This window comes from Monopterus albus, unplaced genomic scaffold (assembly GCF_001952655.1).
Source record: "Monopterus albus unplaced genomic scaffold, M_albus_1.0 scaffold23.1, whole genome shotgun sequence".
Taxonomy (NCBI): domain Eukaryota; kingdom Metazoa; phylum Chordata; class Actinopteri; order Synbranchiformes; family Synbranchidae; genus Monopterus; species Monopterus albus.
Genome location: NW_018127903.1, coordinates 603900 through 628657, shown reverse-complemented (window position 1 = coordinate 628657; position 24758 = coordinate 603900). Strand labels below are relative to the sequence as shown.

Below are 24758 nucleotides of genomic sequence, written 5' to 3'. Positions count from 1 at the left end.
TCTTTCCCTGGATTTTGTAACGCATTAACTTCATCAGATCCATCTTAAGGGGTTGTTCAATGAACACAATGTAGTTCTCTGACATGACTAGAGAGGGAAGGCACACACAAGGAAATGCATGCTTAAAAAAAGACACATCTTATAGATATTATATTTTCATCATATTTCATCATACATGAAGAATCAGATTTGCCATCAGTCAGTAATAGACAATTAAATGTGTCAAAGAATGGGAGAGCATTCATATAGAAGCTCAGTATATGAGTTAAATGATGTTTACCCATTATCTGGCCCCAAAAAGGGGGTGTCAGGCCATGCCGTCATAAATCTTCAGAGCCCAGAATAAGCAACGCCACTTTCCAAACCTAACCTACCCTTAACACAAAGCAACCCTGAATCCTATCCTCACCCAAATAAAGAGCAGATACTGTATGTGGCTTGACACACAGCATCTGCATTGTATTTGCTCAGGTTAGGCAGTGGCTGGCCCAACTGGCTTGTAATGGCGGTCACCTCTGAGAGCCGGGTCCGCTCAGTTGTCCAACCAGTCACGAGGTCTGGTCACAAAAGCATTTGCCACCATATATACACATGAGTAAATTTCTTTCACAAATTATAAAAAATGTATATGTCTATGAAAATATCTGTCGTCTGAATCAGTGAATGGCCATGTTGGCAGATGTTGCCAGCGTGGGTGATTCAAATATTTCAAAACAACCAGCCTTTTTCTGAAGCAATTGGTTCAAAACTCCAGAAAGCCTCATTTCTGCCACCACTGCCTCATGTTAGCGTTCTCATGCTAACACCAGGAAGTAGGCTTCATCAAGCCTTGCCACGTTTCAAACATTTTTGTTAAGCCTGTCTTCCTGTCCTAGTTTCCTTCAATTTAGCAGGCTTAGTCCACATGTGTGGCAGTTTACAATTTGCTTAATCCACTTACCTATCTTTACCCCATTCACACACTTTTCTTCTGCTCCAGAGCCACTCACTGGACCTCACTGCACTATCAGATAGGTTCCTGAGTGCACATCATAAGTTGTGCCTAGAAAGAATCTAATCCTTCCTGCCTCAATGTCCCACATTCCCCTCCAACTAAGTTTCTTCCTTTCTACCTCCTCCCATCTCATCCACTGTCTGGGAGACTGCCTTTGCACATCTACCCGCCTCTTCCTGCAATCTAATCTCCTCAGTAACCATCTTCCTCCTGTCAGCTGCTGCTGCTGCTGTGCTCCATGAGGAATGTGATGTGCTTAGACCAAAACCACCACATCCATGCTGTACCTGCCCTACATCCCTATGTGTAAGAGCTGCCTGAGCCTGCAACACTGCCTCTTTTGGGTTCCACTTCCTCCCCGCTGAGACAGTTGGCGCTGTGCTGGGGACCACTACATCCCTGGATTCTGACAGTGTTATCTCCAGTCTAGCCTTAGCGCATTAAAACTCCTCTGTCCAAAATCCCTGTTCTGTACAGGGCCACACTGCTGAGGCAGCGCCAAGCTCCCAACCAGTTCTGTACGTGCTAAACATTCTCTCTAGCTTCTCTACCTTAAAAATTAGCACATCATACATCAGTGGCCATAACAATTGTTACAAAAGACCAAACTGCAGGCACCACAGTTTGAGTTTGCCTGGGAGGCCTATTGCCTCTATGCTCTTAATACCATACATGTATACTATAGGCCTGCTGTGTCCTGGTGGAATAATTTGGTTACATATACCAGTGTAACACATTAGTACATTAGTGATTGTGTAAATCAGTTTCTTGACATTGTTTATAATTTTTTGCAATGTCCCACTGATATGCTTCATAAATATTTTCATAAACATGGATCAGAGCAAATTAATGCAAGGTAATGTAACCTGCCAACACCATTCAGTGTGAACCAAATCTAGGGAACAAATTGCCTTGTGTAACCAGAAAATTTGTTTCTAAGTGGATACAAGTTGTTTACTTGGACCAGCAAGAGTTTGGAAAAACAAAAACAAAGTAAAACAAGCAAACAAGAACTTCAGTGACACCATGTGGCTCCTTTTCTGAAGTCAGAAGAAGTAGGCCACAGTTTTGCAATAATCCACACCTGCTGCTTTTTTGCTTTTCATCCCATAAGTTTGCAAAGCCTGTTTCACCTTTACTTGCAATTCTGGGGAAAAACTTGAAATAAAAACATTGTGCTTGCACATAAACACATGAAATGGGGGTCAAACATGACCAGAACATACTCTTATGACATAAAAAAAAAACTATTGTCGGTGGTGCCTTTTATAAAGGTACAATGTTCTATCACTTCAGATTTCTAGGTGCCAGACAGTCTGGCAGAGCAAAGGTGGTCTGCCAGAAATAGATACCAAGATGCAATCAGGGAACTGGAGTAGTACAAAAACCAAATGAAGCAACAATGAGCTAGATCAGGCAGAGTGATGAGGTCAAGGTTGTGTTGGCTGATTGGCATCAGCTTAGTACCTCATTATTAATGGCTTCTCCTGGCTACCAGCTGACTAGTAATGTACAGGTGTAATGCACAACCAACAGAACCAGACTGTTCTCCTGTTTATCCTGCTGATACTCTCATGCCAGTGCTGCCGCATCTCCCTCTTCCATCACCACCACCACCCTACTCTTGACATTATATGCTAAGCTTATGATACTGTTGACTTTGCATTTGTTTATTATGCCATAATTCATGTTCCTGGTAGAAATCCTTGTGATCTCCCTTAAAGAACAGAGCCTATTCCACCAAATATATATAATAATTTGCTATAAGTGATCAATTCTTGACTGAAGTGTTACTGACTGAATTATAGACATGCAAGCAAAAACTGATTTGCAGGCCACACTATTTCACTAAATATGTCTTGGTGGTCTCAAAGTTAAGCCTTTGAAGAAACTAAATTAAAAATTTGAGAGTGTTTCTTTTAAACAGATTTCATATTTTTTTCAAGAAACACAAAGTGTGTATTTCTATGTGAGAGTCAAAGACGGAGTTATAGGCAGAGGGAGATAGTGAGAGCTGAACAGAAAGACAAAGGAATTGTGATTGACAAAAAGAAAATTGACAAGACTAGAATTTGAATTAGTTATTAATAAGAGCATGATAAAACTGATGGTGAAGTAGACTCACCCTGTCAGTGCAGGCGAAAAAATAAATAAATAAAAAATCTCTCTTGGAATTCATTAATTCCACTTCAGTATACATCCAGCATGCAGACAATTTAAAGAAGGTGAGGCCTGTTTGTTATGCTGTAGTGGGTATCTCACCAAAGCTATGATAATAGGAAGGTTTCCTGGGTTCAGCTGCACGGATGGAGCAGATGACTTTGGCTCCAGTCAGGTCTGCCGAGTCCTCTGTGGCTGCCTTTTCCTCAGGAGGAGGCACACGGATAATGTTGTAGAAGAAACCTGAAGAGGCCCCACAATAAATGATGTTGCACAGTATTTGTTAAGACTGCAAACATTAATATATTTCTTATATGTTTAGGTAGAATAAAGGGAAGCATGGAGGGGGGGAAGGTTACCGCTTTTGCTGTAGGAGTTGCCCATGTTGTACGTGGCCCCCTCACGGTCATAGTGTGGGTGTGCTGTAGCTGAGTTCACAGCAATGTATTGACTCCAATCCACCTTAAATTGAAATACTCATTATCTTTGTTGTCCATCATCAATAGCCACCTATCTTCTGTTGTCACCTGTCTTTATGCTTTGACTCTTTATCGGCATTTAAAAGAGACTTTTATATTCAATATACTGATTCACCTTCTCCTTCGTCTCCAGGCTTTGTGGATCTATTCTTCTCATGTAGTTGGTTTCTGTGCTGGCATAAAAGTCTCCCTTGTACTTGACAAAGTTCACACCGGCATTATCTGTGGCCTCTGTTCACACATACAGTACAGATGTCAGGAACTTGTCAAATATAACACCACTGACGCTCACGATGGTTCACACAGTTTTTCTTAAGCCTTATGCCATACACACACACAAAAATGTCTTGAGTTTTGTTTACCTCAATAATGCACATACATTCAATGGGAATATATATTCAATATTTTTTTTCTCTTGTGACTATTCCTTAGATTTTTACTTTGCCTCTGGTGATCTGGCACAGCTGACTTGTTACCCATATGCACAAATTAACTGAATGGTTTAATAATGCATCTGGCACTGCAGGCGCCACATTATGCTGCACTCAAGTGGATTACACATGAGAATATGAAGTATATAAAAAAAGAGACACACATACTAGGAATCTGAAAGCGTGAAAAGAAGCGGGCAAAGATGTTCTTGCATGGATCAGGCATTGCTAATGTCCCGAACTCTGACACCACAATGCGATTCTTCTCTGAATTGCAGACATATGAGTCACTTTGCAGGAAGCGGCTGTTGTAAGTGACATTGCCCTCACAGATGTGAAACTGGTGCATCAAGGCCATGCCATCAAACCAGTGATTGTATCTAAGAGATAAAAAAGACAATAAATTTCTCATCTGGGTATTTGTGTAAAACAATCCAGAGAGAGCGATGTGAGCATTGTGAGAGAAAGGAAACACTGGGAAACACTCATTATTTGGGGAATACATTTCTGGAAGAGAAAACCTTAATTTCCTTATTATTTTGAGAACAAAAAAGCCATGAAGGAAACGCCCCTTTGTGCCTGAATCTGTGGCAGCTCAGACTACATGTTGTCTTTCCTTGAATTTCTCTGCAGAGCTGTATACTCCCAACAAGTTATAGATCTGTGCTTGGCCATGCGGGTTTTTGTTATAGTTGTTTTTCTAATTTTAAACACACATTTTCAAATTTCTAAAATGTGACCATGTTGTATTTTTCAAGTTGTCATGACTGAGAAAAAATATATATTCAAAATTTAAATATGCATTTGCAGCATATATTTTTTTTTTGTTTGTTTTGTTTTTTTTGTTTCGGATCCATCTATATTTGAAAGCAATACTCATAAGGTTACGGATTTAGCATGAACACGAGTTAAGAGATGTTCAGTCAAAGAGCACTTTTTCCATCTTATATTATTTCACCATTAGAAGCCTGCAGATATAAAAATGTTCAGTATTTTACACGAAAAATAATATGCGAATGGCAAATAAAAATTTATAATATTTTTTTGCAAATACGTTCTATTTACTTTGCAACTGCCCATACAGGGTCCCAATCCATAGATTAGACTGTTGTTTTAATTGTTGTTTATGATGGCAAGTTTCAGTCCTGTTCTTTGAATCATTCACACTAGTGATGTAATGTGTCTACACTGTGTTTTTAACGATTATGCCCATGAGCTTACAGAATTTTAGTGTTTCTCAAATACCTGTCTTTCCCAAATTCAAACTTGCCAGGACCATTTCTTAGGAAACTCCCGTTGATCCAGGTTGGAATAGTTCCTCTGATGGTGGAAGGGATGGGACTAGGGGTTTCCTCAACAGAACGCACCAGAGGTGCCAAACTCTCTAGCCCACTGGCCTGTGGACAACGCTGCCTGCTGGGTACTGCAAGGGGAGAGGAGGGAAGGGAGGTAGAGGGAAAATGAGGGTCACTAAAAGCTGAGTTTTGATTACATTTTTGAAGCACACCATAAAACCTATAAAGATAAAGGAGAAAGGAAATCATGATAGCCAGTGCTTCTTGAACAGCAGCTGAATTCTTGGCTCAGCAACTACAGACACCTTCCCACCTTTCTCACTATCTGTCTCTTTTTTCATGTTTGTTACACGCACACACATAGATATGACATATATACACAACAGATGTGGTGCTGTGAGGCATTTATAACTCTAGAACCTTTAACAAGTGTGAACAAAGAAGTAATGGAAGAGTCGTTATGGATGTGAATATTTAGATTTAATTCACCATTACATGCTGCTATTGTCAGTGTGGCCTACAGTATTAACACAGTTGTTAACAAGCAAGGTCAACATAGGAGCTTTATCTTTAAAACTGACTTGAATACAGTCTAATTTTAAGATTCTTAACAGAACACAAGGGTTAAGATAACGGTGTTGTAAACAAACAGTGAGTTTCACACTTTTATTTATTCTTTTTATGGTTCTTTACACCTCTGTGGCTATATTATAAATTATTAACATTCTAACTAACCAAAATCGACAACTTATATAAATGATTTTGTAAGGTCATTATCCGCTGCATGGTTGGAGACAAAATGTACTGTAACTGTTGCTGTTGTGTGAACGCATGGCTGTCCGGGGTCATGAACTGTCAACAGCACCTGCTCCATCTACTGTCTTATCCACTACATAGCCTCATATCCCAACACATAACAGAGACAGCGGAATGTACTGTATATGGGAGTTATATGATTAGCAACAGAAAATCATTGTGGTTCAGTATGGAGCTCCATGCTGAGCTTAGCTGCAATATCACATGTTATCAGACTACGTGAACTGCAGCCAATCAGCAGCGCCAGAATTTTTTTCATTCCCGTGATGCTAGTAAAACAGACAGTAAAAACGAGAATGTGCAATTGAGAGATAACCTCTGTAGGCTTTAACAATCTCTTACAATATTGACTCTGTGAGTTTTGATTGTGATTACTGCAGCATTACAAACGATGCCTGAATGTGTGCTGTCAATTTTGGGGGTTAGGGGGGTGGGGGTGTTTCATGTAGTTTCCTCCTGCTGCACTCAAAATTGAGCGACAGACCAGCCCAGAGCTGTTGTGGATAATAGCTCCAGGTATTGCTTTTTTAAAATCTTTCATTCTGGATAACCACATCTGCAACAGTAATCTGTTCATAACAACCGCCGCTTTAACAAATTGTCTTCCTCATGGCACCAACAGTATGTCAGTGAACAAGTAAATGACCTTGTTGGAATCTGATGCCATATTCTTGCAAATAGTTTTCTCTTTTCTTTTCATTTTTACTGTGCATAGACCTGTCAGTCAGCTTTCTTCTTTTAATTTTTAATTAAAGCTAAGGATGACTAAAAGGTGCTAATGAGACATTGTGCATATTCTTTCACCAGCTCTGATTCAACAGAAGACCTTGGAGCAGGAACAATGGAAAATGTCACATCTTATTGTAACTGCAGCTCTGATTTTGAAACACAATGAAATACCATTATGATTAGAACAAAAGCCAGAGAAGCTACACTGTCAAAATGCATGTCTAAATGTACATGTGTTTGAGTTTTGAACAGTATTGAATAGTCCCTGTTTTAAAATGGCAAAGGGTACAAGGCACAACAATGCTATGTACTGGTGTATCACTACACTGATTTTTAATTGAATAGTCCCTGTTTTAAAATGGCATAGGGTGCAAGGCACAACAATGTTATGTACTAGTGTATCACTACACTGATTTTTTTACTTGTAAGTAAAATGTTGATTCGGTTAGTCATGCCCTTTCCCCAAAACCAGCAACAACAATAATAATAACAATAAACAGCCTTCTTGTTGAGGTTGTTCAGGCTTAGTGTTTATGTAGAAATAGAGTGTGAAGCCAACCACCTATGTAACTCAAAAGCAATAACATATTTGTTATTATGCAATAATATAAAGTGGAATGACAATCCTTCAAAGATTATGACCAGTGCTAATATGACTTTTAACATTTCATGCAACCCAAATACCACACAAAAAGCATTTTCACTCCATCTTGAAAATAATGTCATCAACCTGTTAGAACAAAAACAGCTCATTCTTTAAATATTTTTGTGTTGCATACGCATCAGAAAGCGGTGTCTACTCACTGTTGTGTAACAGGAGTTTAGTGGCCTTGGACATGGTTGGTTGTTCTGTGTATTTGATCAGACAAAAGCAGAGGGTTTATACAGGACCCAAGGAAAACCTTTGAACCCTTGGACCCTTGCCAAGTTAAGGAAATGCTCACTGGCACTAAACAAGGTTACAGTACAATGCAAACTATATCACTAAACTGATAATAAAAGTGGAAGGACAGACAGCGGCAGTTATATCATAATGCAGGTGAGTATTTTGATATTAGGACATAATACTTTAGTGTAGATTTAATAAGGTAAACTTATAAAAATGTGCTTTGTGTATGTTTACAATATCTCTTCTGGAAAGAAAAAATAATTATTTGAACCACTAGTCCATACATAGAGGCCTCAGCAACACTGCAATCACATTAGTACTGAGTCAAATTACACTAATTGTTCATAATTATGGTAACTGTTACAACAAGTAGCAGCAGAATATCTGTGCCAAAATGTTGCAATATAAAAAGAGTTATCAAACAAAAGTCACCAAGTGCTTGCTCAAGGGGGGATTTGTTGAGTTTTTCTCAATAACACTGTAATGTCTAGACCTTACTATGTAAAGTGCCATGAGGTGATTGTTGTTGTGATTTGGTGCTATGCAAATAAAATTGAATTGAAACAGAAAAATAATGGCTGAGTATATATACATAACCACAGGTAATGAGCCCCTCAGTGTTAATTGGACATGCAAAATTATGTCATTTTGTCCAATTCTGATAAGCATTGTCTTCAAGTTCCGTGACATTACATGTTTCCCACATCCCCAGGTAACCCTGCGGTAAGGAAAACAGGCCCTCCAGTTCTGAAATAGTTGTGATGGTTCCAAAACCAAATTACTATGAGCTGTGAAGATACAGTATGTAAGACATGTCTTACTGCAGGAGAACAATACTCAAAGGGATAAGACTGAAATGAAGCAAAAGACTGACTATTAAAGACTAAAGCAACACTTTTTTGTATTAAAAAAATCAATCAAAATGACAACTGAGGACAAGACAGTGTAAGTGTTTCATAAAGTTTGGTAAGAGGCGTTAGAGTGGTAAGAGTAGGGCTGAGGCAAAGCATAAATAAACCATTTTATTTTTGTGGATGCTGAATAAAGTTAATTTATAGCTAATTTATTTATCACAGCAAACAGAAACACCAAACAAAAGTAAAATACTGACACATGAGTGTAACAGGCTCAAATGCCAAATTAGATAAATAACATATTCAAACAGTAACCAGTTCTTAACACACTATTTATTGCATTGTATGTGGTGAGACATGGTGCACCCAGTCCCACCACCCCCCTGCTACTCTCCCCTACTCAGCATGAAAAACATTAAAACCTGGCAAGTACATACAAGTCCTGTAAAAAGACCTGTTGGGTCATGATGTGCTTTTGTGATTTAATTAAATCAGTAACCCGGGGGTTTCTAAGGGATGACAGGCCAAAAATGTTGAGAAGCAGTGAAAAAAAACACAGTAAACAAGAGCATCAAAACGAAAAACATGTGCACCAACAATCAAACAGCAAAGACAGAGAAAGCCTTCTGTTGACATCAGTATGAAGGATAATGATAAAAGCAAATCAGCAGCAGACAGTCGATGCTTGGATTGAATTCAGCCCTACAGCTCAAAGCACACTGCCAGTGGCAAATAAGGCAGCCACTGGAAAATATCACTGTGTGTTTTCTAAAAGTCAAAAAGCTTAACAATATGAACATTAGTGGGCTCAGAACGGGCTACACATTAGACTGTCACTACAAACTAAAAGAACTAAGCCTGCCACATAACAGTGGCGGTAATGTTGGATACAAAGTGGTATGCATGGAAATGAATTTAAAACCACATAGCTGACCGCAGCCAATAGCACTGACCTGCCACAATAATATTTACACATTGCTGCACATGGGAAATGGTAATGCTTTACTGCCCCAAAGTCATATAAATCAACCATAAATGTCACCCAGAGTGTCATTCGGAGTTCAGCTGCTGTTTTGATAGGGAAAACAGGTCGAACTGTACATGTTACGGACCCTCAGGAGGGGAGGGGGCGTTTCATAGATGAGGTTTTCTGCTTTGCTCTGCCATGAAACTACTAAGCCTCATCTTAGAACATGACAGACTGCATATAAACATATTTCAGAGGCAAGGAGCAGATTCTGAAGATCAGAGGTTTTGTGCTCACTATGAAAGGCTGGTGATATTCCAGGTCAGGCTGAGAATGTTTTGCTACTAAAACTGCATTAACTGAGATCATTTACTTCATCTATTTTCATCTTCATTTCTGTTTAATGTGGTTCTGTCATTTGAGCACGCACCTTAGCTCATTATCTTGTGTCATCTGGTCACAATCAAATTAAAGAGGTTTAATCAAAAAATGGAGAAGGGCGGTATTTATTCTGTACACTGGCCTTTAATAAACTGGACAATGTTTTACAGATTTGAAGGGTAATTTTAATTAGCTTTCAATTAATTGCATACTGCAGCTGCAGAAAAGCTCACACACACACACACACAATATGGCTGCATATACACACACAAGTACATTTAGACACACACAAGCACACAAAAGTTCAAGTGTTTTTTCATCCTAACAAGGATTTTCTGCAGTATGTAAACTAAAGCTGGGTATCTCTACAGAACTTTGCAGAAAGAACTATCTGGCATATGAAGGTCTTTTACTATCATATTCAATGTCAATGTAATGCCTGACTTCCTTTTCAGATGCTGCAGCCCAGTCTGACTGACGATTGATTTCCTAAATGACTCACTATACAAAGCTTGGATGTAGCTTCTGGCAGCAAACAGACACAAAATATAGTACAGATTTTTTTTTTCAGTTTTGTGACTCAGAAGGAAAATATGACTCAGTTTGGTCTAAACAGATCAATTGTCCCATCTAGTGGTGAACTGGGAAACTGGGAAGCTCCAGTTTGCCATATGAGATACAGTGGTATAATACTTTATACTGAGTCTGTTCAAACTGCAGTCGGCTGCTCTCATCAGAAACATCTCAAAGCACATGCAAGCACAGAGTGTTCTCAATACTGACTATTCCTCGCCACAATTTTTTTTAATGACTCCGCCTGTTTACTGCATCGTGGCACCTAACCTTTATTGTTCCATGTGACATTACCCGAGCAGCCTTGGACAGATTTATAACATCTGCATGCTGAGTTACCTCTGGTCTGCGCATCCTGACACTTTCATGCCTCAGGAGTTGTGTCTATGTCCTCGAGGTCTCATAACTTATTCAAATTCAATTCCTTCAAGTCATTAAAACAATCGCCTGATACACTGGCTCACTGTTTAGAGCAGTACATTTGACTTCACAGAGGTAAATACACTGCACAGAAAAGTATTAAGAATGTCTATAAGAACGAGAAATATGTTGAGTGACACGTACATATGATGATACATGAGGTCATCCCATATGAGCAGGCATGCCTTTCGTGGCACTGCAGTATTTACTACAGAACATGCAGTTGTAAGATTTGAAAAGATTATAGTTTAGCTGTCGATACTTTCCACACCAGTGACACCATCTGTTTCTTGTTCTGGTTATTTATCTTAGCGATGCCTCCTAGTTTGATTTTTGATTTACATTTCAGTGAAAACAGGTCAGTGCCAGTAATCCAGATGCTGGCTTCCCATGCTGTTATGCAAGTACTTAATTCCAGGTTTCAGGGAAGAGACTGTGTGATGAAAAGAAGTATAGGTAAGCTGAAATGCAGAATGAATGATGTGGGAGTTGTTTAGAATGTGCATTCAGAATTTGCAGACATGTAAATACACTGTACGTTTAAATCCGAAAGCACTTGAACACACATACTGTATCCTGTGCACAGTAGCAGAGTATACTGTATGTTGTACTGTAACTCTCCATGAAGGTCATGGGAAATGTTCCGGAGACGCACCTGTGTGATTCATCGGCCACCCAACCTTACCAACCTTCACTGTCATTGGTCCATCTTCATTCCTTGGAGTCTACGACAAACCAATGGGAGTGTGTGTTCCCACATTCAGAGTGGGGGTTCCTGTGCTAAAACGTTTAAAAGAGAGTGTGTGTGTCAAGCTGTCCCTCAGCAGAAGCATCAATCAACATGATCCCCATTGTGCTGGCCTCAGTGCTCATTGCTAGCGGTAAGAACATCTGGCATTTTCTAATTCTGTGTATAATCTTTCTGCATGTTAGCAAGTTTGTGTGAGTGAGTGTGTATGTGCTTGCATATTACCACACACAGTGATAGTACTCTTAAAATGAAAATGATGCAGTTTGTGTCTGATAAAGGAATAAATAATTATTTCATTTTTATCCTACTTGATCCCTCTCATGCGCATACACTCATGCCTGGCTCCTCCTCATCCAGCCCTTGGGTGCGGCACCCCGCCCATTGAACCCCTGACTTCCCGTGTGGTTAATGGAGTAGATGCCAAGCCCCACAGCTGGCCCTGGCAGGTAGGCTAATAGGTATACATCTGTCAATGCTTTTATGTTTACTGGCAAACCTTATGAATCCAGCATTTGGTTACTAAATGCCAGACCCAGTGGCTATTGAAATGCTGAAATTAAATGGCTGTTTTTCAATTCATGCATCTATCTATGCAGACACAACCTACTTCTGCCTGTATCCTTTATGATGTCCCTTTTGTCTCCAGATTTCTCTGCAGTATGAAAAGGATGGTGCATGGAGGCACACTTGTGGGGGATCTCTGATTGCTGCCAACTGGGTCATGACTGCTGCTCACTGCATCAAGTATGAGCAGTAGAGGAACATAAACACACAAACTCAAAAACACAACTTCCAGTACAAGTGCCTGCAAAACACATACACAGAGATCTCTTCTTGACTGCACTGCAGCTGCCTCTAGACCGCAAACCCCTCATATCCGCAGCAGATATGAGGACTGGGCAAGACATGAAGACCAAAGGTTTAAAACCAAACAGTAACACTCAAGGTCATCTGAACCACTGCCCAGTTTAAATCCTCATCTGGCCACCACAACTAATGATCACTTTCGACTCATCAGATCATTAAACTGTACAGCAAATCTGGTTTAGCTGGGGTCTGAAAAGTCTCTTCTCTCCCGCAGTGACAAGCTCTCCTACAGGGTGTTTGTAGGCAAATATAACCTGGTTGAGGACGAGACTGGCTCCAAGGCCATCCTGCCTGAGAAGATTGTTGTTCATGAGAAATGGAACCCCATCTTTGTGGCCTTTGGGTAAGAAAAGCACCACTCTATAATGCACAGAGCAGGCTGAAGCTCCTGCTGTGACGTACAGAACATCATAATCTCATCTGTTTTGTGTCGAAGGTGACAAAGTAGACTGAGGCTCAAATTACTTTTATTCACTTTGGTCCAGCTCACAGCTTTGACAGGAGTTCTCAGTCTTCATTTATCTCAAACGTCTCCATAGCCAGTAAAGACTGCAAGACAACATCAAAAAGAGTGAAGATTTTTTTAAGCATTCTATTACTATACACTGTAAGATGAATAAATAAATAAACCTGAACAAATGGTCGCATTCCAGCAGCTTGGGCCACTAGAGAATTACTGTAAAAGTATGGATCTTCTAAACAAACTAACACAACAGTAATTTCCCATAATTAAATAGCGGTTTGCTTTTAATTTTAAATAAAATCTCTAAATCTGTATTTAAAAGGTTTTTTTATGTTAAAAAAGACACTAACCTTTAAAGCCCAGGGAGTTTTCTTTAACAAAAAAATATAAAACATATCATTTTAAGCATAATTACAATAACATACCACTAATGTTAGAATATATTAAGTAATATTAGTGAGTGTTCAGTTCTTCATTTGACACACAGAACTTAGCAACATCTGCTTAAGCCATTTTGTACCAAGCAGATACAAAGAGAGTCTGAAGGGCTATTTTCAGCAGCTTTGTTAGATGTACAGGGTTAGACACTGAATTCAGTACTAACCTTCATCGAGGAATGCATTTTTTTATTATTATGAACAATATTGACCTAGACTTACTTTAATATGTATTACAGATGCAGTAGGTTTCCACCATGAATAGGTTTCTCAAACTGGAAAGGAAAAATTAGAAACTGGAGAGTTTTAACACAATGCATGCTGGGACGTCTGCTAGTTTAGATTATGAAAAAGTGACATAAATAAGAACATAATTCACAACTACTATTTTCTTGTGATTTAATTAGACTAATATTTTTGTATTTTTTATTATCGTGTCCATGTATATTGGAAATACAGGAAAAATCAGTCAAATAAAGCCTCATTCTGTAAAACTACTTTTTTTTGGTTTGTTTTTTTACAGTTACATTTCACCCCCAATAACACTTTTGCAAAGTGGAGAATTAGAGAGGGAAGAGAGAAGATTAGCAGTTGGGTTAATTAATTTGTCTATATATAGACATCATAAGACAAGAAAAAAAATGCAACACGCAAAAATGCAATCTGTCTTTCTTGTAGTAACGACATTGCCCTAATCAAGTTGTCAGAGCCTGTGACTTTGAGCGACCAGGTGCAGTTGGCTTGCATCCCTCCTGCTGGTACTGTGCTGCCCAACCTCTACTCCTGCTACATCACAGGATGGGGCAGGCTGTCCAGTAAGTCACTGTTTGTGGTGGGCTACACTGTGTTTATGTGTATGTCCTTGTCATTTTTTTCAGCATAACAGTTTTAAAATGTCTTCCTGTTACTGTCCTTTAGGGCATTCAAGTTGTGTTCGCGTGGGATGTTTAGATTTATAACCAGATGTGAGTGAGTGTGTGTGGTCGGCATGACCCGGTGAAACCTCATGAGTTGAGATGAGCATCAGATGTATAAGATTTTAGCTGAATCTTTCTTGGTGGGAGGGTCACTCCTAAAGCGAAAATTTGGCGCTTGGGGAAATGCTGTAGAGCAGATGTGACAGAATGCCAGAGTACTGTATAACATGTGAATGAACACACTGTGTCTGTGTGTTTTAGCCGGAGGCCCCATAGCTGATAGGCTGCAGCAGGCTCTGATGCCTGTGGCCGACCACGCCACGTGCTCCCAGCCTGACTGGTGGGGTATTGCTGTCAGGACCACCATGGTGTGTGCTGGTGGAGATGGAATCGTGGCTGGATGCAATGTAAGTTTGCACCCTTTGTGTGTTTGTGTACTTTCTGTATACATTATTATACTTTATACTGACATTATGTATACGATATTGTAAAGCTTGTACATACTGCTTTGTGAGTATTGTACTCACAGTAAACATGATTATATCTTTAATGCTAATTTGAAAGTTATTTAGCATGTTAAAATAAAATATGTCCAATCAGGGATTTTTTTTTTAAATCACACCAATGTTGTCTAACTACCAAGAAACAGAGATTCTTGATACTTGGTAAAACAGTTATTCTGATTGTGATTCCCACATTTGCACTTTGCGACTACCAGTAGTTCAATGAATGTATAAACCACAAGCTCTGGCTTCCTGTGTTTAGGGTGACTCTGGTGGCCCTCTGAACTGTAAGAACGCAGAGGGCACCTGGGAGGTCCATGGCATTACCAGCTTTGTTTCTGCCTTTGGCTGCAACTATATTAAGAAACCCACTGTCTTCACCCGTGTCTCCGCTTTCAATGACTGGATTGACCAGGTAAAAGAGACACACAAAGAGAATTACACTGCATTTCCTTTTTTTTTTTTTTTTGCTCAAATAATGTCTAAATCTTTGTCTTTTCAGGTTATGATGAACAACTAAAGAAGATGAAGTGTCAATAAAAAGACCCAACAAACTGCATGTCTTTTGTGCGATGTGTTTCAATACCCACCAGATTATAGTAAACACATCACATCTGATAAATTCACATCCAGGTGAAAAGCAAATTAATCACGAGCCTTATTTAGCCACATTATTGATTCTGCCCTGTCCTTGGACATTTGCTTGAAATGAAAACGATGTCAACAAATGTCCAGCAGATGTCCTCATACACTCATGATAGGGAATTGGTTCTGACAGCTTAGCTGGACAATAAGGAGATTGGCCAGTTGTTCTTGCCTGCAAAATACCACCAGCAAACAGATGTGATTCACTGCAAATAGCCCACATAAAACAAGTAGGTGTTTCAGACAAACTAACACCAAGTTGCATATTAGATGATTAGAGTTAATGGTGTGTTAGGAAATGACCCCTTCATATATAAAACTAATGTAATAACCCTGTTTGAAACTGACCTGGTTTGTCTCTGTGCAGTCTCAGCAGGAGGGGTTTATGAAAACCATAATATGCAGCTGGGGAGTCTATCTCCTCATGATAACACACTTTCAGCGCCCTGAAAATGAAGAAGGCTAGAATGGCAAGATTTAGATTAACGCCTCTGTCAGTTTTTTTTTCCCCACACTGTGATGAGATGAGGATAAGGGAGTGGAAAAAATTAAATTGCCGCTTACTTCTTTCTTTTCTATCTCACTCTTTCTCCTTTCTCTGTCACATCACATACAGACACACACTATATTTTGACAGGGTAATATAGTGTTGTCACTGAAATGAGAGACAGTGATCCGACATGACACATACTGCAAAAGCAAGTAATAATGACTGTGTGCGCACCAGGATGCACATGTGTATATAATGAACAGACAGAAGGAGAGGCAAGGGAAATAGGGGGGCTTCACTCTGCACCCACGACCCTCTCAAGCTATATTAGAGTACATTTCTGTGATATGATGAATCCCTCTCCTGAAGCAGCTTCCTCTAGAGCATCAGTCTGTGATCAGTGACAAGCGTCCCATCTAAGCTCTCGTCCAGCATAGAGCCCATGTGCTGCTCACTGACTAATTCAGTTTGAGTGAATCTTTTTGATCTGACATAAAGTAGAGGGATCCATGAGTACTGCATGTTTATAAAAGTAAACTTATACAGCACTTTGCCCTTGTTACAGTGCATAGTATAACAGTGAATGAATTTCATATCATTTAAAATGCAACGATTTCATTCATCAAAATTAAATAAAGTAACTAGGTTAAAAATTGTATTAAATCTATTAATATGGCCAGGTCATGAGATTAGATAAGCTTTTATAAAAGAGTAAAATATGGCGTATACCTCTACCTGGTGCTAAAATCATTATATTAGTTAAGAATGTAATAACTTGTGACAAAAATATCAATGCAATTACTAAAGTAGTATTACAATTACTATTATTAATAAAAATGCAAATATACTACATTCACCAGTGACAATCTTGTTTCAATTCTAATTCACTTTTAATTGCATTTCTGGCTAATTTTTAAATTACATTTAACAAGTCATCTGACAGATATTGCATCAGTCAGTTCAGTCAGACTTAACTTAAATAGTTCATTACTTGAAACACTGCTAATGTGCACCAATGTATGCAGCACTTCAATTAAGCTCTCTGGATTTGTTCCCCTGTGAGCCTTTTGTCCCAAGTCAGTGGTGAGGTAGACAACGGAGCCTCAAAAGAAGACTTTGTCTCAGTCTGAATTTTGTGGGTCAGGGTACCCCACTCCCACCACTCACACAAAGAGAGAGCTGAGCACTCCCCCCCCCAAGACACCACGCTGTAGTGCTGAATACCAATAAGGGCAATTGTGAAGTTTGTGCAACTGCAATTCAGTTTCATGCAACTTGTTTGAAGTGTAGTAGCAGGATAGAAGGTGCTTGTATTTCACTGCAGCTCTGTCTGTATTAAGAGCATTTAATGCACTAAAACACTGAATGACCTGTTTCAAAACTGCACAGCTGTTTTATATTGTGCCATAAAACTGTGGAATTCTCAAGATATACTATAAGTGAAAACCCATCAACAAAATACTGTGCTGTGTATTTTCCATTGGTGCAAGTACACTTGCTCAATATTGTACTTACGAACAACATTGAGATACTTGTATTTTACTTATCTCCATTTTATTTTTAGTTTTTACTTTTACTCCAATACAATTCAGAGGCAAATATTGTACTTGGTACCCCACTACATTTTTTGACAGCTTTAGTTTCTCCATCCTTAGCAGATGTAGATGCTTAATGCAAAATATAATCAACTAAAAAGAGCACGTATTATTATAGATTAAGCTATCTGGCAATACATGGTTAAAATTAGACCTAGCTTTACCATCTGCAGCATCAGCGATAGACATTAATGCTTCAGTAATTACAATCCATTGCTGTAATATACAATATATCTGTCTGAAACTGGTTATTCCCCATAACAAGAACATTTACTTAAGTTTATTTTGATGTTAAAGCATTTGTACTTTGACTTAAGCAAAGATATTACTATTTCTGCACTGGGGTAACGCTAGTTTTCCTTGACTAGCCTGTTTAACTACTTTTACCACCACGCATTGTGCATATTTTCGTGCTTTGATGAAGTGTTTACTGCTCTGTAACTACTGCCTGGGTATGTGCACAGGTCTTGACAGCGACAGCGGGATGTGAGAAGGATGTTCCAGCAAATAAATAGCTCAGTAGTACGAGGGTGAGCGAGAGGGAGGGTTGGGTGGGACCGCAGTGATGATGAGCAGCCACACTAACAACAGTCACCGTGAACCGGCCGGGAGGACTCCGCCTGCGCCCGCGCCTACTGCTGAGCCATATTACCATACGGCCGGTCAGAGGTTGGAGGGTTCAAGTTCCCGCTTCACAAACGGGTTGGTGAAGTTTCTGGAGGTCTGCTTTCGCTTGAATATTTGTATTTAATTATTTCAACCAGTTTTACAGCCGATACGCGCTAAAGAGAGGACGCAAAACCACACACGTAACTAAACCGGCGCGGACACCACGAAGAGGTAGAATGATGATGTACGTGTGAGATGTTGATGTGCTTTGGGTGCAAGTGGAAAAAGTAAGGAGCTGCGACCCTAAGCTCTTTTCTAAGGTAGAACCATCTCTGCATGATGGAATGTTTCATGGGCTGAACGTTATCCTATAGGCTACATCAATTTTATTCTTTATTAACTAAACGTGCTTTTATTGGCGTTATCCAACATTAAAACTGTATAAGACTACTCGGGTTTAAGGACAACTAATAATTCAGTATTTAATTACAGGCCCCCCCTGAGGTAATCAGAAAACCAGGGGACTGAAGGAAGTGAAGTTATGGTGTTCTGGTGTTCCCAGATGAGCTGGTGAAGAAGGGGGACAGGTCAGTTCCACTGATAGTCCACTGCCAGGTGATGCATTATGCACAATCGTCTGTTTTCCATGTGGTCAATGCAGGCTCAGATCTGTGTGTGTGTTTGTGTTCTTGCATGCAGTGACCCTCTGCCTGGCACTGTAGAAAACATTCTTTGGTACATGAAGTATTTGCATACATTTACATTAGATTATTTGCATGTGTACACAGAGGGCCTTCATATTAGTCAGTGAAACCATTCATGAACACACATATGCAAGATCAAGCATATTATTCTGCTGCTGCGTGACTTTAGATTCAGATCCAATGCTTAACTATTCCCTGCCACAGCCACATAGTCATTGCATAACAGACACTCCATAGCTATTCTTGTGTTGACTGTGGCTTCTGGGAATATCTTCATATGTATTTTTGAAGCCTAGATGTTTGTCTCTGGTGGTCTAATCCTTGAACTATTGAATCTACCAAAACAAATACCCAGGCATTTAGAATCAGCTTTATTGGCCAGGTGTGTGGAAGACATCAGGAATTTGACTCTGGTACAGTGGCTCTCAGTGTGTATGTGCAATGATCTTCCATAAGGCAAAGGGCAAACAAAATAGAGAACAACAAAAGAAAAAGAATGTGCAAACAAGAAAAAAACTGCATTAGAGAACAAAGTAGTTATAAATATAGAAATATATATACACAGTTTAGATGGAGTTTTTCCAGATAGATCTGTACAAAGGTATATTTACAAGAGATTGCACTGAGGGTTGTCATTCTGTTAAATTGTTAAATTGTTAACTGTTCATCAGAGTGATGATCCTGGGGAAGACACTGTCCTTGTGTCTGGTTGTTTTAGAGGGGAGGAGTTCAAACAGTTTGTGTCCAGGGTGCGAGGGGTCTGCTGAGATCTTGTACAGGTCCTCCGTGGAGGACAGGCTGGCACCAATGATTCTTCCTGCAGTCCTGACTGTTTGCTAGAGTCTGTTCCTGTCCTGTTTGCTTGCTGAACCAAACCAGACAATGATGGATGAGTAGAGAACAGAGTCAGTGATTCCTCAGTAGAACTGTATCAGCAGCTCCTGGGGCAGGTTGAACTTCCTGAGCTGGTGCAGGAAGTACATCCTCTGCTGTGCCTTCTTGGTGATGGTGCTGATGTTGGATGTCCACTTCAGGTCCTGGGAGATAGTGGAGCCCAGGAACTAGAAGGACTTTACTGCTGATACAGTGCTGCCAAGTAGGGTGGGTGGGGCTCCTCCTGAAGTCCACTGTCATCCACTGTTTTAAGCATGTTCAGATCCAGGTTGCTGTGACCACACCACAGGGCCAGCTGCACACCACTGCTCCTTCCTTTCTGTCAGGAAGCTGACAGGCGTGGGTAGGCATGGTGAGCTGGGTCAGTTTAGAGTGGAGAAGTCCAGGATGATAGCGTTGAACACTGAGCATGAGCACCATGCATAGGTCCCTGGGAAATCGAGGTGGTGTGGGATGTAATAAAGTGGCATGTTAACAGCATCATGCACTGACTGGTCTACAGTTCAGAGCAGTCCTATAGTTCAGAGGCACAGCAACATTCCCAAAATATTTTTTTTTACCAGACAAGAGCAGTGATACATCAAATTTGTCATCCAAATGCTCTTTTTGTGTAATAATATGACACAAACATTTTGGCAACCGTGCACAATCCCAGCTGAATCTTTTATTCCAATGTGGCCTTTGTTTATTTTGACTTTTGAACACACTTTCTTTCCTCCAGTGTGGTCACTAATTAAAACAGCTATCTTGTGATTGGAGGAAGTGAGAATCCATTATCTTTATAATTAATAAGACATGAACCACAAACATTAAATAAAGCATGAGTTATGAAAATGTGCTACATTTGGTGATAATGAATAACTACTGTGACTGTTTCTTGTTTTATGCACCAAATGAGTTTAAGCACATAACTATTCCTTTGTTCCACTCATTTCTTTGATCAGACCACACACACACACACACACACACATGTTTGTGCAGTGTTTACCTATCACATCTGTCTGTCTTCTTCTAGCTTCCACATTTGACACTTTTTGCTTTAACTGAAATTGTAACGGACTGAATGTTACCTGGCTTCTGCAAAAATGTTCATCAGGATGTTTTGGCATTTTCTGCAAAACTGTCAGGACAGTTTTATTGACAAGAATCTCAGTTAGTGATTCTGAGGGTAATTTTACCCGCAGTGATGCCACAGGCATCCTGAGGGGGACCCATCTGGTACACTCAGAGAGTGACTGTGCATTGGAGAGCAGATCACATGCATCACTGCCACCTACCCTGAGACTTGGAACTATCCGTCTTTATTTGGCTTGGCCATAAAATGCCTATAAATGGAAGGATAACTTTGAAATGAGTTCTCAACAACTTTGGACTGTTGCAGTATTGCCCTCAGTTGGAGAGAGGAGGAAATATGTAGTCTCATTAGAAATGCATTAGGGGAAAGGAGAGAGGTATAGAAGCAGATAAGCTCAAGTTTTTATCTGTTAAACTCTGCAAGGGAAAATAGTCACACTCTCTATCTCATGTTTGAACCAACTTCTCTCTCTCTCTCTCTCACACACACACACACACACACACACACCTCAGTGACCCATTTAATATCACCCACCAAACTGGCAACTATATTACAGCATGTTCTCCCTGAAAACGCGTTACTGCTGAAATGCAATCAAAATAATTCAGCAAGAAAAAGTGCTTACTGGCAGCTTCTCTATCAGTTTAATAACCTCAGTGCTCTCTGCCTGTATAAAAAGAAACAAGAATATAAAGAGGGTGTTTCGATACGGACCTGAAGCCAAACTGTATTTTCTTATCCTGTAATACTAATCATCCACAGATTTATTACACATAAAGTCCTTAAAATGATTCTTTTTCCTGCATCTTACTGACACTTTTCTTGTAAATTACTAGGACTAAAATATTTAATAATACTCCATAGAATAAAAACCACTGTAATGCTCTGTATTTGACACTGAAATTGTATTTATTGCTTGACAAAAAAAAGCCTTGAGTATAAAATCTACTTATGAAGGAGCTGGACAACCAGTACAGTATGTATGTTATTCCATATATAGCATCTACAGAGAATAAAGCCACCTTGGCCTAGTGATTCCTTTCACAGAGAAGGCAAATAAAGCCACCTTGGCCTAGTGATTCCTGTCACAGAAAAGGCTCTTTACAGAGCTGAGCTCACGTACACGTGACAGACAGGCTTACTGTAGACAAGCATGCCAACGTGTGTGTGTGCACACACATAGGACATATGTGCCTGGAAGTTAAGTTCAGTATGTTCAAGTGACACATTTTCTTTTGTTTTCTAGGGATAAATCAAGTAACTGAACAGACCAGCCTGGCCCCAGTTACAGATCTTAGGCCATCCTCAGATGTCTGATGTGACTTTGTGAGTCTGAAGACGGTTGTCCACTTGACATCGGAGAATGATCTGAGGATGGGCCTGTCTGTGTGGGCCATTGTGGCCATCGTTTGTAACTCGGTGGTGAGTGTCCTAATCCTCATCCTCTTTGTCATCCTCTGCAAGGCTTGCAAGGTGCCTTCACACCCAGAGAAAGTGCCAGTTATCACAGTGAAGCCACAGCAGAGGAATGCAGAGAAGAAGTAACTGCTGAGTGTGCCCTAGTCCTGACTTAAGACAGAAACAAAATTCAACTTTGCGGATCTGCTAGAGGTCTAATATTGACCTCCACAATGACAGAAGACAAGCTGAACCCTGATATTTGATAATCTTTGTTTTTCCTCTTCCTCTTCAACAGTTATTTTCATTTAGTAGCACCTTTTATCTTACATACTGTTCACATCTCTCCGCCATCAACCCCACTTTATCTGTACTATCCAGTGGAGCTCAGAGTAAGCCAACTGTGTTAATAGCTGTGGCAAGACCAACATCAACGACAACAAGCAGGCCCAATCCTCTTATCTCTGCTGTGAGTCACTGGGACTGACCATCTGTGAGCTTTGCCCTACACAAGGAAGACCACTGCATTCTTTGTCATCCCTCCATATGAACCTACTGAGAGGATGTGGGGGACAAAGCGCAGCAACACAGTGAATACAAGTATTTTGGGTGACAGAGTTGGTTGAGAGTCACAATAACTGGTTAGAAAAAGAGAAAATGTAGCTCTGCAACTTTCAAGTGGCATGGTGTTTGCCAGGTGCAGCACTAAAGACGGCAGCAACAGATGACAGGCAGACACCAAAAGCCTGAAAGATTCAAGAAGGAGAGAGACGCTGCTGGAGGACAGATGGTGATAAAGTGCAGATATTTGGTGGGGATGATAAAGTGCAGGGGAGGAATCGTGGAGGGGATGCTTTGATGTGCTGTTTACAGAAAAGGGAGCTCCAGGCCTGTTTGACTATCTCCCCAGCCGACACACAAGCCTCTTCCTCCGCCAGTCTGATTCCCACGGGACTAAAAGTAACAGCAAAAATGTTACTTGTGCCTCTCTTTCATTTTGTGAGCTCATTTATAGACTGACAGAAATGGTAGACTGACTGAACACTCACTGCCTCACATTAAGAAGTGACTGTTATAAGCAAATGTGCTGCAGCTACAAACTGTGTCATATCAACATTTTCTTAAGGAAAGAGGAGAGAGATGAGAGACACCAGACAGGATGACAAAATGAGCCAATCAGAATGAGGTCCACATTCAAATACAAACTGCTACACATACAGTGGGTACGGAAAGTATTCAGACCCCCTTAAATTTTTCACTCTTTGTTATATTGCAGCCATATGCTAAAATCATTTAAGTTCATTTTTTTCCTCATTAATGTACACACAGCACCCCATATTGACAGAAAAACACAGAATTTTTGACATTTTTGCAGATTTATTAAAAAAGAAAAACTGAAATATCACATGGTCATAAGTATTCAGACCCTTTGCTGTGACACTCATATATTTAACTTAGGTGCTGTCCATTTCTTCTGATCATCCCTGAGATGGTTCTACACCTTCATTTGAGTCCAGCTGTGTTTGATTATACTGATTGGACGTGATTAGGAAAGCCACACACCTGTCTATATAAGACCCTACAGCTCACAGTGCATGTTAGAGCAAATGAGAATCATGAGGTCAAAGGAACTGCCTGAAGAGCTCAGAGACTGAATTGTGGCAAGGCACAGATCTGGCCAAGGTTACAAAAAATTTCTGCTGCACTTAAGGTTCCTAAGAGCACAGTGGCCTCCATAATCCTTAAATGGAAGATGTTTGGGATGACCAGAACCCTTCCTAGAGCTGGCCTTCCGGCCAAACTGAGCTATCGGGAGAGAAGAGCCTTGGTGAGAGGGTTACAGAAGAACCCAAAGATGACTGTGGCTGAGCTCCAGAGATGCAGTCGGGAGATGGGAGAAAGTTGTAGAAAGTCAACCATCACTGCAGCCCTCCACCAGTCGGGGCTTTATGGCCTGACGGAAGCCTCTCCTCAGTGCAAGACACATGAAAGTCCGCATGGAGTTTGCTAAAAAACACCTGAAGGACTCCAAGATGGTGAGAAATACGATTCTCTGGTCTGATGAGACCAAGATAGAACTTTTTGGCCTTAATTCTAAGCGGTATGTGTGGAGAAAACCAGGCACTGCTCATCACCTGTCCAATACAGTCCCAACAGTGAAGCATGGTGGTGGCAGCATCATGCTATGGGGGTGTTTTTCAGCTGCAGGGACAGGACGACTGGCTGCAATCGAGGGAAGGATGAATGCAGCCAAGTACCTGGACGAACTGGACGAAAACCTTCTCCAGAGTGCTCAGGACCTCAGACTGGGCCGAAGGTTCACCTTCCAACAAGACAATGACCCTAAGCACACAGCTAAAATAACGAAGGAGTGGCTTCACAACAACTCCGTGACTGTTCTTGAATGGCCCAGCCAAAGCCC

General features: G+C 40.3%; 2 protein-coding genes and 1 long non-coding RNA gene across 4 annotated transcripts in view; 2 read left to right on the top strand and 1 right to left on the bottom strand.

Annotated features, from left to right (window-relative positions):
* Nucleotides 1-5700, bottom strand: part of bco2l (beta-carotene 15, 15-dioxygenase 2, like) — a 9375-nt gene extending 3675 nt beyond the window's left edge. Inside the window, exons 1-7 of the mRNA XM_020594593.1 lie at nucleotides 5673-5700; nucleotides 5310-5487; nucleotides 4233-4444; nucleotides 3749-3864; nucleotides 3514-3616; nucleotides 3257-3397; nucleotides 2-87 (exon numbers count right to left, since the gene is read on the bottom strand). Of these exons, the coding sequence (XP_020450249.1) occupies nucleotides 2-87; nucleotides 3257-3397; nucleotides 3514-3616; nucleotides 3749-3864; nucleotides 4233-4444; nucleotides 5310-5487; nucleotides 5673-5700 (864 nt within the window). The remainder of the gene's footprint in view (nucleotide 1; nucleotides 88-3256; nucleotides 3398-3513; nucleotides 3617-3748; nucleotides 3865-4232; nucleotides 4445-5309; nucleotides 5488-5672) is intronic.
* Nucleotides 5701-11808: 6108 nt separating this feature from the next.
* On the top strand, nucleotides 11809-15485 carry ela3l (elastase 3 like). The gene is made up of 8 exons (XM_020594484.1): nucleotides 11809-11869; nucleotides 12097-12185; nucleotides 12386-12483; nucleotides 12821-12949; nucleotides 14185-14321; nucleotides 14685-14830; nucleotides 15189-15341; nucleotides 15429-15485. Exons 1-8 carry the CDS (start codon nucleotides 11830-11832, stop codon nucleotides 15444-15446), a joined length of 810 nt encoding a protein of 269 aa, XP_020450140.1. The 5' UTR covers nucleotides 11809-11829; the 3' UTR covers nucleotides 15447-15485.
* A 2748-nt stretch (nucleotides 15486-18233) lies between these two features.
* On the top strand, nucleotides 18234-23574 carry LOC109956966 (uncharacterized). Of its 2 annotated transcripts, none has more exons than XR_002274488.1 (3): nucleotides 18234-18585; nucleotides 18758-18852; nucleotides 22185-23574. It is a non-coding gene; the product is annotated as an uncharacterized LOC109956966 (long non-coding RNA). The 2 variants fall into 2 exon arrangements; XR_002274489.1 differs by having other exon boundaries at nucleotides 18758-18880.
* The last annotated feature ends 1184 nt before the right edge of the window (nucleotides 23575-24758 follow it).